The sequence below is a fragment of the Hyperolius riggenbachi genome, chromosome 7 (assembly GCF_040937935.1).
Source record: "Hyperolius riggenbachi isolate aHypRig1 chromosome 7, aHypRig1.pri, whole genome shotgun sequence".
NCBI classification, from domain to species: Eukaryota; Metazoa; Chordata; class Amphibia; order Anura; family Hyperoliidae; genus Hyperolius; species Hyperolius riggenbachi.
The window spans coordinates 36,342,005-36,357,600 of NC_090652.1; the positions used below are offsets into that span (position 1 = coordinate 36,342,005).

Genomic DNA, 15,596 nt, shown 5'->3' on the forward strand with positions numbered 1-15,596 from the left:
TCGCTAGTGCATTGCTTGCATCTATTTCCCCCCTCTAATCACACCTTGAGACACCCATCAATCACCTCCTGTCACCCCCTAGCACACCTACCCATCAGATCAGGCCCTAATTTGCCCTGTGTGGGCTCCTGATCACTCGGCCAAACCCTCAGATCCCCCTCAGACCCCCTTCCGAACACCTCCCCAGTGCATTGATTGCATCTATTTTCCCCTCTAACCGCACCCATCAATCACCTCCTGTCACCCCCCCTAGCACTCCTATCCATCAGATCAGGCCCAAAACATCCTGTCATCTAAGAGGCCACCCTGCTTATGACCGGTTCCACAAAATTTGCCCCCTCATAGACCACCTGTCATCAAAATTTGCAGATGCTTATACCCCTGAACAGTCATTTTGAGAAATTTGGTTTCCAGACTACTCACAGTTTTGGGCCCGTAAAATGCCAGGGCAGTATAGGAACCCCACAAGTGACCCCATTTTAGAAAGAAGACACCCCAAGGTATTCTGTTAGGTGTATGATGAGTTCATAGAAGATTTTATTTTTTGTCAAAAGTTAGCGGAAATTGGATTTTTATTGGTTTTTTCACAAAGTGTCATTTTTCACTAACTTGTGACAAAAAATAAAATCTTCTATGAACTCACCATACCCCTAACGGAATACCTTGGGGTGTCTTCTTTCTGAAATGGGGTCACTTGTGGGGTTCCTATACTGCCCTGGCATTTTAGGGGCCCTAAACCGTGAGGAGTAGTCTAGAAAACAAATGCCTCAAAATGACCTGTGAATAGGATGTTGGGCCCCTTAGCGCACCTAGGCTGCAAAAAAGTGTCACACATGTGGTATCGCCATACTCAGGAGAAGTAGTATAATGTGTTTTGTGGTGTATTTTTACACATACCCATGCTGGTTGGGAGAAATCTCTCTGTAAATGGACAATTGTGTGTAAAAAAAATCAAACAATTGTCATTTACAGAGATATTTCTCCCACCCAGCATGGGTATGTGTAAAAATACACCCCAAAACACATTATACTACTTCTCCTGAGTACGGCGGTACCACATGTGTGGCACTTTTTTGCACCCTAAGTGCGCTAAGAGGCCCAAAGTCCAATGAGTACCTTTAGGATTTCACAGGTCATTTTGCGACATTTGGTTTCAAGACTACTCCTCACGGTTTAGGGCCCCTAAAATGCCAGGGCAGTATAGGAACCCCACAAATGACCCCATTTTAGAAAGAAGACACCCCAAGGTATTCCGTTAGGAGTATGGTGAGTTCATAGAAGATTTTATTTTTTGTCACAAGTTAGCGGAAAATGACACTTTGTGAAAAAAAACAATTAAAATCAATTTCCGCTAACTTGTGACAAAAAAAAAAAATCTTCTATGAACTCACCATCCTCCTAACGGAATACCTTGGGGTGTCTTCTTTCTAAAATGGGGTAATTTGTGGGGTTCCTATACTGTCCTGGCATTTTAGGGGCCCTAAACCGTGAGGAGTAGTCTTGAAACGAAATTTCTCAAAATGACCTGTGAAATCCTAAAGGTACTCATTGAACTTTGGGCCCCTTAGCGCAGTTAGGGTGCAAAAAAGTGCCACACATGTGGTATCGCCGTACTCAGGAGAAGTAGTATAATGTGTTTTGGGGTGTATTTTTCCACATACCCATGCTGAGTGGGAGAAATATCTCTATAAATAGACAATTGTGTGTAAAAAAAATTAAACAATTGTCATTTACGGAGATATTTCTCCCACCCAGCATGGGTATGTGTAAAAATACACCCCAAAACACATTATACTACTTCTCCTGAGTACGGCAATACCACATGTGTGGCACTTTTTTGCAGCCTAACTGCGCTAAGGGGCCAAAAGTCCAATGAGCACCTTTAGGCTTTACAGGGGTGCTTACAATTAGGCACCCCCCAAAATGCCAGGACAGTGAACACACCCCACAAATGACCCCATTTTGGAAAGTAGACACTTCAAGGTATTCAGAGAGGAGCATAGTGAGTCTGTGGCAGATTTCATTTTTTTTTGTCGCAAGTTAGAAGAAATGGAAACTTTTTTTTTTTCTTTTTTTTGTCAAAGTGTCATTTTCCGCTAACTTGTGACAAAAAATAAAATCTTCTATGAACTCACCATGCCTCTCACTGAATTCTTTGGGATGTCTTCTTTCCAAAATGGGGTCATTTGGGGGGTATTTGTACTATCCTGGAATTTTAGCCCCTCATGAAACCTGACAGGTGCGCAGAAAAGTCAGAGATGCTTGAAAATGGGAAAATTCACTTTTGGCACCATAGTTTGTAAACGCTATAACTTTTACCCAATCCAATAAATATACACTGAATGGTTTTTTTTTTATCAAAGACATGTAGCAGAATAACTTTCGCGCTCAAATGTATAGGAAATTTTACTTTATTTGAAAAATGTCAGCACAGCAAGTTAAAAAAGTCATTTTTTTGCCAAAATTCATGTCTTTTTTGATGAATATAATAAAAACTAAAACTCGCAGCAGCAATCAAATAGCAGCAAAAGAAAGCTGTATTAGTGACAAGAAAAGGAGGTAAAATTCCTTTAGGTGGTAGGTTGTATGAGCGAGCAATAAACCGTGAAAGCTGCAGTGGTCTGAATGGAGAAAAAGGCTCTGGTCCTTAAGGGGCGAAAAGACTGTGGTCCTGAAGTGGTTAAATACAATTTGCATAATTATCTAGAACGCTGTGTACATGTTTGTCTCATTGTGTCGCTTCAGGTAGCTTTAAGATTCAATGTAAGGGGTAGGGTGTGTATAACTTCTATCCTATCGCAAGCAGAGCAGCACATTCCTGCCTGAGTACCTGAGCCTGACAAAGGAAAGAAGATTAGATTATATAATAGAGATAATACAGCCACTGTGCAACTAGGAAAGGCTGCAGTAAGACAGACCACATTATAACAGGTATAGGAACTTATAGGCTAGAAGAAATAAGGCTTTGTTACAGTCTCTTTAAGGTGGCCACAAACTTATCGATTTGCTCATTCGAAACCCTTGCATATTTTCCACCTCTTGTTTCCACCCATTCCTTTAGATTGTAAGCTCGCAAGGGCAGGGCTCTCTCACCCTTTGTGCCTTGGAATTTGTTATTCCTTTCATAGCTTGCACTCTGTTATAGATTTTATTCATCATGTTACAGTTGTCATTGTAATCACCAGTTCTATATTTTCTACCAGTGTCCATAATAGTCTGTATCATTATGTCACTTATGGTTTTTTATATGATATTTTTTATTGAATAATTAGAGAGTATGCATACAGGCATTATGCAGAAGAAACAAAGGAATCATCATTTTTTTTTCTTACTTTGTAGTGCCACAGAAAATGTTGGCACTTTATAAATCGATTAATAATAATCTAAAGAGCTGAAGGTTTTTTTTTTTCCAGGGCTGTGGAGTCGGAGTCGGGCCAATTTTGGGCACCCGGAGTCGGAGCTGGAGTCTGAGTCGTTGATTTCATAAACTGAGGAGTCGGGAGTTGGATGATTTTTGTACACAATCCACAGCCCTGCTAAGTATTAGACTAAGGAGTCGGAGTCGAGGAGTCAGAGTCTGAGCCATTTTGGGTACCCGGAGTTGGAGTCGTGGTTTCAGAAACTGAGGAGTTGACTCCACTGCCCTGTTTTTTTGTTTTGTTTTTTTTTTGGGGGGGGGGGGGGGACTAGAGTGGGGCCAGATAGTACTGTCTCTGAATGTTATTTAACATTATTTATATTTTTTTGTAAAAGAATATTCCAGTTCCCCTGCAGGATTTAACTAGTTAGCATATCGCAACTGTCACACCCTGCGCAGCAGCCATTTTTTAAACTATTCAGTTACAAATTAGTTCGTGAGGTAATCCTGTGTGTACCTGGCAGTCGCATCATCTTTTTACCTATGGGAAAGCTCTAAAAAAATGTTTCCCTGTATGCTTTAAATGTAAATAGAGATACTTCAGATTCTGCTTGGAGGTTTTTTCATTGAGTAAAACTGTCTGTGGACGTTTCTGAATCAGTGCGGAGACATACGGCTATACAGACTGGGTCTTCTGGAGTGTGCCTCACACATTAAGCGGGAATCGAAACAGAACAGTAAAAAGACGTCAGCAAAATGTACATGAATTGCCTGTCTGTCCTCGTCAGTAAAAAGACGAGTCAACAAGAAGGTAAAGGAATTGCCTGTCTGCCCTCCTCAGTAAAAGACGATCAGTCAGAAAGTACAAGAATCGCTTGTCTGCCTTCCTACAGAAAAAGAAAAAGTATCAGAAATTGCATGTCTTCCTTCCTACAGTGAGTACAGACTGCTTCAGAAATTGTGTATTTCTCCTGTTTGGAACTTCCTCTAATAAGTTTAAAAAACATTCCCAGTGGTAAGAAGTCATAGGTATTGTCGTCTAACAACAATATATCATACCAGTTAAGAAGCTGGATACTGCAGAGTACAAATCTTTGCCTGTATAATCTCAGTCTGAATATATTCATCAGTGCTGCACACAGGTACACCTGACTATCCGATTACACAGATTCCTGGATCTGCTTGACAGTGTAAAGATTTTAGTTTAGCTGAATCTGCATATATAGGAATGGATTCCTGCTAGTTCACTGATTCACACACAGCATATCTGCAGCAGTACAACATGTCTAATTCTGTGCACTCATTAGACATGGAAGATGAATTTCATTCCTAACCAAGATTATTCAGATACACACATTGAGCCACAAGAGAGACCAAGAAGGTGACTTCACCTTTCTTAAAAGGCAAAAGAGTGGTGTGAAGCAGAAAAAGAAGAAATGTCTCATATTTTTTCTGAATTGTGGATGAAAACGCTGCAATGGATATCTGGTATTGAGAAGACTGGCAGTAAGATAGAGCAATTGAACAATGCACTTTTTCAAAATTTAAGAAGGCATATGAAAACTATTGGAGACTCTCTGAAAAATATTCTTCCTTTCTATCGCATGTTAGTACTGAACAAGCATCTAAAGAGAGCCCGATATAGTTTAGTATGTACTGGAATTGATGGGTAGAAAGGTAAGTATAATGTTATACTCACGAGTCACAGAGGCGTTAAGCTTTCACTGAGAACATATGAGTTGATTGTACTGCATTTTTATTGCCTGATGAAGTTGGATATGCCCACGAAACGCGTTGCATCTACCCAGAGTATGTAAATAAATTGTTTGTTTGTTGAATTAAGCAACAGCTTTTTGTGTCTACTTTGGGGAGGTAAGTCCACCACTAACCCCCTCAGTGTTCTCTTTTTAAGAATTTTATCCTCCTTTTTTACACTTCTGGTGCCTCTGTACAACTGTTCAAGCATCTAAAGAGTTAAATTACTTTACTACTGCTGATCAGCAGAGACGTTATATTTCTGAAAGCAAAGTTAGAGAATAATATAGCAGATTTGAATGAAACTACATCCTGCAACTCTTTCTTTTAGACACGCCAAGAAACTGTCTAAGCCAGTACGATCATCCTCCCAGAGATTGCTAACTACTATATCATCCAAATCGCTGCAGTCACTGTCCCAAAGGTCAGCATTGAGCATTAAATTAGTCAAAGGTCGTGCAAAAGCAGAGGCAGCAAAAACACAAGCTTATTGTATTGAACAAGAAGCAAGTCTTAAAGCTGAAGATGCACGCAAACAGGCAGAAGCCACAGGCATACTGGCAGAATCCCAGGCAGAAGCCATACGCATACAGGCAGAAGCCATACGCATTCAGGCGTAATCTCAGGCAAAAGACACACGCAAAAAAGCAGAAGCTGCAATCGTGCAGGCAGAGACAGAGGCCCAGTTAGAACTTTTGCAAAATAAAAGAGAAGCAGTATCTCAGGCGCAGTTAAAGGTCTTGGAACAAGCTGTGGAAGAGGAAGAAGGAATCTATCATCCTAGTCTAAAGTCTGCTGATGATCATGTTAAACAAACTTTGCAATTTGATCTGAACCAGAACAATGGATATACTCCTCTGCCTACAGCTGAGGACCCTGCACCTATCTGTTCAGCATTTAAGCATCCAGACTGCATACCATTGAAACATGAAAATCCGCTTAACACTATACCTTTTTGAAATATTTTTCTCTGATGACCTGCACTACAAAGCCAAAAGCACAAATCTATGTACCGTGTCAGACCTTAGTAAGAAGCGATGACAAATCTCACAACCAATTGGGACAAATCCCATACATTCACTAACACAGCCTACTTCAAGTTCCCATGCTCCAATCATCACAGAGATCAAACCCTCGCCTGGATTAAACACATCTGCATCTCCATTCTCTCCATCTACACTGGAACAGTACAAGCCACAAGTCTTCAATGGTGACACATTTCCACGTACAGAAACCAGACCGAAAAGTCTGAAATTGTAGAAGTTGGCAAGTACATGATTCATGAGAGCTTCTTAATACTGGGCTATCAAAATTTGATGATCAACCAGAAAACTACAGCGATTTGGCGAGCTACATTCAAGACTATAATCCAGAACCTGGTGATTGAACCCATGGTAGAGCTTGACCTTATCAAATGGTTGGGGCCACAGTCCTCAGAACAGTTTAAAAGACTGCAATCTGTTCATTGTGATGATCCAACAACAGGCCTTAACATAGTTTGGGAGAGATTAGAGCGAGTTTATGGTTGTTCTGAGGCTATTGAGCTTGCTTTATTCAAGAAACTTTAGTACTTCCTAAAACTGTCTAACAAGGAGAAACACAACTTTCAGGCTATGTTCGTAGTGGTCAGTTGCATAATGCACACATTAAAATGCGTGTGAACTGCAGTGGAGACTGGACATAGACTTTAATGCAAAGCCTGCATGCAGCGAATTATAATAACTCGCTGCAATAGTTAGAATTTTTTGATGCTAGTTCTTGCTTTTAACATCTTCCAATTGAGATACTCATAGCAAGTTTAAGAACTTGTGAAGTTCTATCTCTGGTGAGAAGACTGGAATCTTCTTAGGTTCTCATGACTCTATTATCAAACCACAGCAAGTCAAGTATAGTGATCCTAGGTATAAATGTCCTATTCATAGTAAGCCACATCCGCAAGTCGTGTGTTTAAAGAGAATCTGTATTGTTAAAATCGTTTAAAAGTAAACATACCAGTGTGTTAGGGGACATCTCCTATTACCCTCTGTCACAATTTCGCCGCTCCTCGCCGCATTAAAAGTGGTTAAAAACAGTTTTAAAAAGTTTGTGTGTAAACAAACAAAATGGCCACCAAAACAGGAAGTAGGTTGATGTACAGTATGTCCACACATAGAAAATACATCCATACATAAGCAGGCTGTATACAGCATTCCTTTTGAATCTCAAGAGATCATTTGTGTGTTTCTTTCCCCCATGCACTGAAGTTTCAGGCTGCTCTTTTCTTCCTGCAAACAGCTTTGCCCTTGTTTGTAATTCCTCAGTATGTGAAAGCCCAGCCAGCTCAGAGGACGATTTATCCAGCTGATTAGAGCAGCTTCTCTCTTATCTAAATAACACACAGGCAGTGTGCAGAGAGGGGCCTGGATGGGAGAGTTCATAGCAGAACCACAACACTGAAGAACTTGGCAGCCTTCCAGACACAGGCCGACAAGTCTGACAGGGGAAAGATACATTGATTTATTACAGAGACTGTCATAGTAGAAAGTGCTGCAGTTAGCCAGAACACATTAGAATAGCTTTTGGAACATATAGGATGATAAAAAACAGGATGCAATTTTTGTTACGGAGTTTCTTTAAAGAGGAACTCCAGTGAAAATAATGTAATAAAAAAATGTGCTTCATTTTTACAATAATTATGTATAAATGATTGTCAGCTTTTGCCCATTGTAAAAGCTTTCCTCTCCCTGATTTACATTCTGACAGTTATCACATGGTGACATTTTTACTACTGGCAGGTAATGTCACTGGAAATAGCTGCCGCTTGCTTTTTTGGCAGCTGGAAACTGCTATAAACTGCTATAAACTGCTATTTCCCACAATGCAACAAGGTTCACAGACAGGAAACTGCCAGGACCATGGTCCTCAGTTTCCTGTGGGAGGGGGTTTCATCACAATATCAGCCATAACAGAGCCTCCTGATGAGCCGTTTGTGAAAAGGACTAGATTTCTCATGGGAAAAGGGGTATCAGCTACTGATTGGGATGAAGTTCAATTTTTGGTTATGGTTTCTCTTTAAACAAATGTTCTATGAGATGCGCAAGTCCTTCCTCAAAGAACAGGATATTTGTTAAATATGTTGTGCATCTACTGACCACTTTGCTGAAGATTGTAAAGCTTCTGTCAAATGTTCTGCATGTAACCGTGTCAAACATATAACAGCCTATATCCTGGTTCTACCAAAGAAGTGCTTCAAGCTACCAAGTTATGGCAGGTAGAGTACTGAGGAAAAGGCTGCATCTGTGTCCAGAAAATATAGTGAGGTATGTGAAGAAGTCTTCCACAGGAATATGTCTGGTCAAGGTATTTCAAGAGGGACACCCTCAGAGTGCATTGAAGATGTATGCCATCCCTGATGACCTGAGCAATTGTTCATTGGTAAGTTCAGAATTCTTCGAGTTGTTCAGTATTCAAGGAGAAACCTTGCCCTACACCCTTAACTTATTTAGGCCTAGTAAAAGTTTCAGGAGAAGAGAGCGTGGTTTTGTGGTAGCATCTGAATCTGGAAACAGAGAATTTCCAACACTTATTGAGTGTGACCAGTTACCAAACAATCGAAGAGATCCCTACACCCGAAGTGGCTCTTTATCGCCCTCATATGAAGCACATAGCTAACTGCATCCCACCGCTTGATGATGATGCAAATGTTCTTCTTTTAGGCAGAGATATTCCAAGTCTATAAGGTGCATCAGCCATGCAGTGTCCTAAATGATGCTCCTCGTGCTCATAAACTAGACTTTGGATAGGTTATAATAGGAGATGTTTGCTAAAATTCATTTCATGAATACTATGATGTGTTCTCGTGCAAGACCAGGAAACCGGACACACCTTTCACTCGCTCAGACATCCTTATAACGTTCAAGTTAAGGTTTCAGATTAAAGACTTCATGCAGCGCACAGGATCAACTGAGTCGTAAGGTCACTTCTCATCAAGACTCTCATCGGATTTCAGAAGCAGAGAAACGATTCACTAGATTCTGTTGGAACAATTGGGTTTTGTCACACCCACTACTACAAAAGGAAGACTGATACTCTAGCAACTAACAGAGAGAGTCACCAATTGGGATGCTCACAAGCTGATCTTCATCCAAAGTGGATAAAATGGAAATTCCCTAAAGGTTTTAGATGTCCATGATTACAGAGACTGAGGCCTCTTGTACACTACATGCGATCCTGATTTTATTTTTTTATACAATCTATACAATGGATTTTTGAATCCAATTTAAAAAAAAATAAAAAAAAGTAGCAGCATGCAGTTTTTTACTTGGAATCAAAAATCGAATCGTATAAAAAATCAGAATCACTTGTAGTGTGCAAAAAACCTTACACCTTCTGTCATATGAAGAATTCTACCCAATCTTAGGAAGCAGCTTGATGCCTTCAGAGACTATAGAATTGCATCATATTTTCGGTGGTGGGAGACTCGTTAGAGATCTGCATCAAGGATTAATGTTATTGTTTTATGTTTTTTCTCTCTCTTCTTGTTTTGCAGATCCAGAGGACAAGTCTTCAGTTTTATGTTAATGTTTACATTTAAAAATTGATAGTGGAATCTACCAATACCAGATGGGGAGTTTGCTGTCACAACAGTCTCTCTGAATGTTATTTAACATTTTATATTTTTTGTAGTAGAATATTCCAGTTCCCCTTCAGGATTTAGCTAGTTGGCGTATCCCAACTGTCACTCCCTGCTCAGCGGCCATTTTGTGAACTATTCAGTTATAGATTTGAGTAAGTTATTGAGGTAATCCTGTGTGTACCTTGCAGATGCATCATCTTTTTACTTATAGGAAAGCTCTGAAAACATCCCTGAATGCTTTTATTGCAAGTGGCGACACTTTGGATTCTACTTTGAGTCTTTTTATTTTCATCGAGTAAAACTGCCTGTGGACATTTCAGAATCAGTGTTGAGACCAGTTTTTATATAGATCGGGTCTTCTGGAGTGTGCCTCCCACATAAAGCAGTAATCGAGACAGATCATAGACTAGATGGTATTAATTTCCGCTTGTATACAGCTTGAAAAATGGCCAGTCAGATGCACTGACCGTTTTATTCAGAGCTGTGGAGTCAGAGCAATTTTGGATACCTAGAGTCAGTGGTTTCTTAAACTGAGAAGTTAGATCATTTTTGTACAGACTCCACAACCTGGTAAAAATATGATTAAATTTAGTCTTTGGTAGACTGTAGACTCCATGGTTACCTATGTGATTATTTATATGTAATTAACTGTGAACATTAGATTTAGGCTTTTGGTGGTAAGTTTATTCTCTGAGCTACAGCTAGTTATCTCCACATATTTTTGTATTATGAACCTGCCTGTTATGAGCTCACTTTTTCCGCAGTGAACCGCAAGAAAAACCAGTGGGTGGAGAAACCTTGCTTGGTGCTTACCGAAGCAGTGAAGGAAGAGGATGCGGCCAATGAGGAGGACCCAGAGGCATCCAAAACAACGTCTCAGAAGCAGGGAGATGCAGAGCCTAAGGCGAAGGTAATGCAAGGCTCTCCAGCCAGCCCTGGCATATTGGGATTATCCGTTGTCCCACTGGGAGCACCTAGTGCCTCATACTGTATCACACTGTGCACTACCAGAGGCCCACCACTAGTTGGCAGTATGGTGGATCCCCTCTGGGGAATGGTGACTGCTCTGCCTGATTATAACTTGCCACAAAGGCAGGGCTGTAGAGTTGGAGTTGAGGAATCTGAGCAATTTTTGCGTACCAACTGGAGTTGGTAGTTTCATAAACTGAGAAATCGGAGTTGGATAATTTTTGGACCAACTCCTCAGCCCTGGTAAGTATTAGTTTAAAGAGTCGGAGCAATTTTGGGTACTCTGAGTCTGTGGTTTCATAAACTGAGGAGTCGGATAATTTTTTGTACCAACTCCACAGCCCTGCACAGAGGTGCACAATACAAAATACAGCTACCACGCTAGCTAGCAAAGAGAACCCGTTTATCAAGCATGGTGTGTGTTCATTACCAAGGGGCACCTGACTTATTATGGTTGCAGAAAAGGCCTCTCAGCACCATGCTACTTATTTGTGACACTTACACGTGTCCACACCTCCACAACAGAGACAAAATGGCAGCTTTGTTACCACTACTAGAGATAATGTGGGCAATGGAGAAAATGTCATCTGCTGCAAACGCATGTGGGACTCTCTCTGACTGAAGTGCGGAGTGTGAATGATGAACATGGACAAATCTGCCCAGTGGCCAGAGCAGCTACAGTATGGGGCAGATGGCTCCTCGCTTTGCAATCCTTTCATACTCGGTTACTACTTGGTGCTGTAGGCCATGAAGGATCTTGCCCCCCTGAACGATTTCTGGGGGCTTAAACGATGCTGTTAACCATAGCAAATAGGACAGCAGACTGAGCACACAGGGTATCCAGCATTCCTTTGCTGAATATCAGTTGCGGAAGGACTAGCTGATCTGGCAGTTCAGCCACTTCCTACGGATGAAATTTGAGCCCCCCTTTTAAAGCAGGGCGTTGGAGTCGAGGAGTTGGAGGATTATCCTACCAATTCTACATCCCTGGTAAGTATTATGCTGGGTACACACTATGAGATTTTCTGGTCGATTTACTGTCAGATCGATTATTTCCAACATGTCCGATTAGCTTTTCGATCGATTTCCGAGCATTTTCCGATCGATTTCTGTGCACTTTAATAGGAAATCGATCGGAAAATGCTCGGAAAACGAACGAAAAGGAAATCGAACATGTTGGAAATAATCGATCTGACAGTAAATCGACCAGAAAATCTCATAGTGTGTACCCAGCATTAGACTAAGGAGTTGGAGTCAGAGCAATTTTGGGTACCTGGAGTCAGTGGTTTCATAAACGGAGGAGTTAGAGTCGGATGATTTTTGTACCAACTCCACAGCCCTGGTAAGTATTAGGTTAAGGAGTCGGAGCAATTTGGAATACCTGGAGTCGGTGGTTTCATAAACTGAGGAGTTGGGCGATTTTTGTACCGAATCCATAGCCCTGGTAAGTATTAGGCTAAGGAGTCAAAGGCAAGAAGTCACAGCAATTTGGGTTACCTGGAGTCGGTGGTTGTTTTGTAACATTTCCACTGGCCTGTTTTAAAGCACAGAATGTTATTGTCCCCCTTCAGACGCAGAAATAACAAAACACTTCTCTGTGCCTGACAAACACTTCAGATAACGAAGGAGAATCACCATGCAGAGTGTGCACCGGAATTGGTCAAGATGATGTACATAGTGCAGACATCACCAGCACTATAGCAGTATCCATGTAGGCAAATAACTCACCTTAAAGGACATCTGAGGCAAAAATAAACTAATGAAATAAACAATCGTATCTATCTTCCTTCTACTCAAAATGACTTTTTAAGATATTCCAGTTTTATTTTCTGTTTATATCTACTTTTTAAGTTTTAACTGTTTTTTTTATTGTTTTTGCTCAATTACACATTCATTGAAGTATACCAGAGCTAAAATCTATGAACTATTAACCCTTTTATCTCTTTCCTGCTCTCAGAAGCCATTTTCTGCTAGGAAAGTGTTTTTATAGTTGGAATTTCTTATCAGTGAGGGTCACACTGTAGTCACTTCCTGTCTGAGTCAGGACTGAATCAGCCACTTACATACCTGATATTTCACACTTTCAGGCAGAAAAAGGAACACAGCATAGTTATTTTTGTGCTTGGCAGTGTACATGCCCATGTCTATCTCATCATGTCACATGACACCTCTGGTATCCTTTAAGGAAATGAGAATGGAAACATAAGCATGTCTGTTCTGTCAGTATGCAAATTGAGTCTTGTGGTATTTGAAGTGTGCATTTGTTAATTTTCCTTCAAATAGTATTCATCACCAGAAGTGTACTGTCGTCTACCAAGTATCTGCTAAAGTCATCCAGTCTCTCAGGGTCCATGTACCAATGCTGTGTAGTCAAAATATACTTCATGATTAATCAAATAGATAAATATGTACGCTTGAGTCAAAGAGGAACTGTAGTGAAAATAACATAATAAACTTTCTTAGATTTTACAATATTCATTTGTATATTTGAGTTCAAAATAATAGGTGTCAGGCATCACTAACCTGATCAATCCCTGTTTTTGTTAGAAATTATATGTCTACATGGCAAATAATTTACTAGCAGGTGTAGCAGAGTAATAGAAATCCAGCAGACCCAACCCTTATGACAGGCATGACCTCATCTACCTCCTCAACAATGGCGATGCACAGCCACAAGGTAACAAGCAGCACAGAGGGAGACATGCTGGTGTTCTTGTAAGTTTAAAAAAGAAGGGGCTGTGAACAGCCATCCCATCTATTTTCCTCACAAACGTTCAATCCCTTCCAAACAAGCTTGACAAGCTCCTGCTACTCAGCTCCAAGTCCCAGACCAACCACACCCCCATCCTCTGCTTCACAGAGACCTGGCTCAACGATAACATCCCAGACCGCTCCTTTAATCTCCCAAAATTTAACCTCTTCTGTGCTGACAGAGACCCTATCGCATCAGGTAAGAAAAGGGGAGGTTGGGTCTGCTTCTATGTCAACTCTGCGTGGTGCCCAGACACTACCATTCTGGACAAATGCTGTTCCCCTTAGAACTCCTCCTCAACGTCAGACCTTCATAGCAGTTCTCCTCCTATGCGCTTGCCGGGGTCTACATCACTCTGGACAAAAATGTCAAGAAAGCCCTGCGCTCCCTAAGCGACACTATCTCACACTTGGAAACTACCCTGCCAGATGCTCTCTTCATCATCATGGGAGATTTTAACAAAGCCAATCTTCGCTCGGAGATGCAGTAATGTGGACCATTGTTACACCGTTCTCAAGGTTGCTTAAAAAGCTGCCCCTCAGGCCGCCTTTGGGAACTCCGACCACTGCCTTGTAAAACTAATTCCCCCTTACAGGACGCCGCCGTGAGTCCTCCAAGCCAGCACTCAGGACAGTTTCTGCAAAGAGACTTGTATGCCCTAAAAAACTCGCAGGGTGTTTTCCAACTCTAAACCTTGGTTTCGTGCGCCAAGGAGGAGGTCCATAGGTCTGGTACCACAGAGCAGTTCAAGAAAGCCAGGAACTCCCTCAACAGGAAAGTTAGAGCCGCTAAGAAGGTCTATTCTGACAAACTGAGACTGAGCCTCAGCTAAAACAACTTGCAGGAGGTGTGGAAAGGACTCAAATCAGCCACCAACTACAAGAATCTCCTCCCCCAAGGGGGGGGGGGGGGTCCCTAGCTTTGAGCTGCCTGAGGCACTAAACAGGTTCTACTGCAGGACACTGTCCAAGCTCACATTCACCATCAAAAACATGATTATCCCACCCACCAAGTCCCTCTAATAGACAAGGGGGTGGTCCTGAAGCTTCTCTGCTAACTTAATCCAAGAAACACAGTGCCTATAAACCTGCACTGCCCAGCTGGCTCCTGTTCTCTACCCTGCTCTCACAATCACTAAGGCACAGGTGTCGAACTCCAGGCCTGGAGGGCCAGATTCATGCCAGTGTTTAGGATGGACTGAGAATGAGAGGAATGTGTTCTATCTGATGGACCACACCTTGCCTGGTTCAGACCCATCGATTAATTCGAGCTGTGTCAAAAATGTGTGAGGACCTTGGCCCTCGAAGGACTGGTTTGACATCCCTGCCCTGAGGGAACGCAAAGTTCCCACCTGCTTGAAGAAGTCCACCATAATTCCTGTCCAGAAGAAACCAGGTGCTGTTGACCTTAACGACTTCAGACTAATCACCCTAACTTCAAATGTCATGAAACTCTTTGAAAGGCTGGTCCTGTCTCACTTGAAAGTTGCCACCAATGACCGAACTGACTCTCCAGTTCGCCTACAGAACAAACCAGTCCATAGATGACACGATCAACATTAGCCTGGAGTACATCCTGTCCCACCTGGACAAACAAGCCACCTATGCCAGAATTCTCCTCCTCAAACTTCAGCTCTGCCTTCAATACTATCAGCCCCAACCTCCTCTACAATAAGCTGATACAACTCTGCACATGGCTGAAGGACTTCCTTACCTACAGGTCCAAGTGGATCTGCAACTGGTGTAAGGACAATAAGCTTATCCTCAATTCAATACAAACTTTTGAACTGACCATCGATTTCAAGAATAACCCTCCTGAACTCCCCCTGGTTTTCATTGAGGGCTCCAAAGTCCCCAGCGCTTACCTCATAGGTACCACCATCTTTAGCAACCTACTGTGGGAAGGATACTCCTTCAGATTGCATGCCCCTCATCCTTCTTGACTTGCTATTACTCCTCCACCATCGAGTCGATTCTCTGCACCTCATTAACATATGGTACCCGGGCGCCTATGCTTGGGACAGGCTCAAACTACAGAGTTATAAAATCTGCTGAGAAGACCATCGAAACCCCCCTCCCATCTCTAGACCTCCTGCACCACTCTAGACTGCAATCCAGGGCAGCTAGGATTGCCAAGGATTCCTCCCA

The 15,596-nt window shown here is 41.8% G+C and overlaps 1 protein-coding gene across 7 annotated transcripts in view; it reads left to right on the forward strand.

Moving 5' to 3' along the window:
* The window catches only part of LOC137524250 (nuclear factor 7, ovary-like), an 82,834-nt gene that overhangs the window by 16,826 nt on the left and 50,412 nt on the right, over window positions 1-15,596 (forward strand). For 4 of the 7 annotated variants that reach the window (XM_068243888.1, XM_068243889.1, XM_068243886.1 and 1 more), the window contains exon 3: window positions 10,493-10,638. The exons of the other annotated variants lie outside the window; for them this stretch is intronic. In XM_068243888.1, the coding sequence (XP_068099989.1) occupies window positions 10,493-10,638 (146 nt within the window). The remainder of the gene's footprint in view (window positions 1-10,492; window positions 10,639-15,596) is intronic. 7 annotated transcript variants of the gene reach the window in all.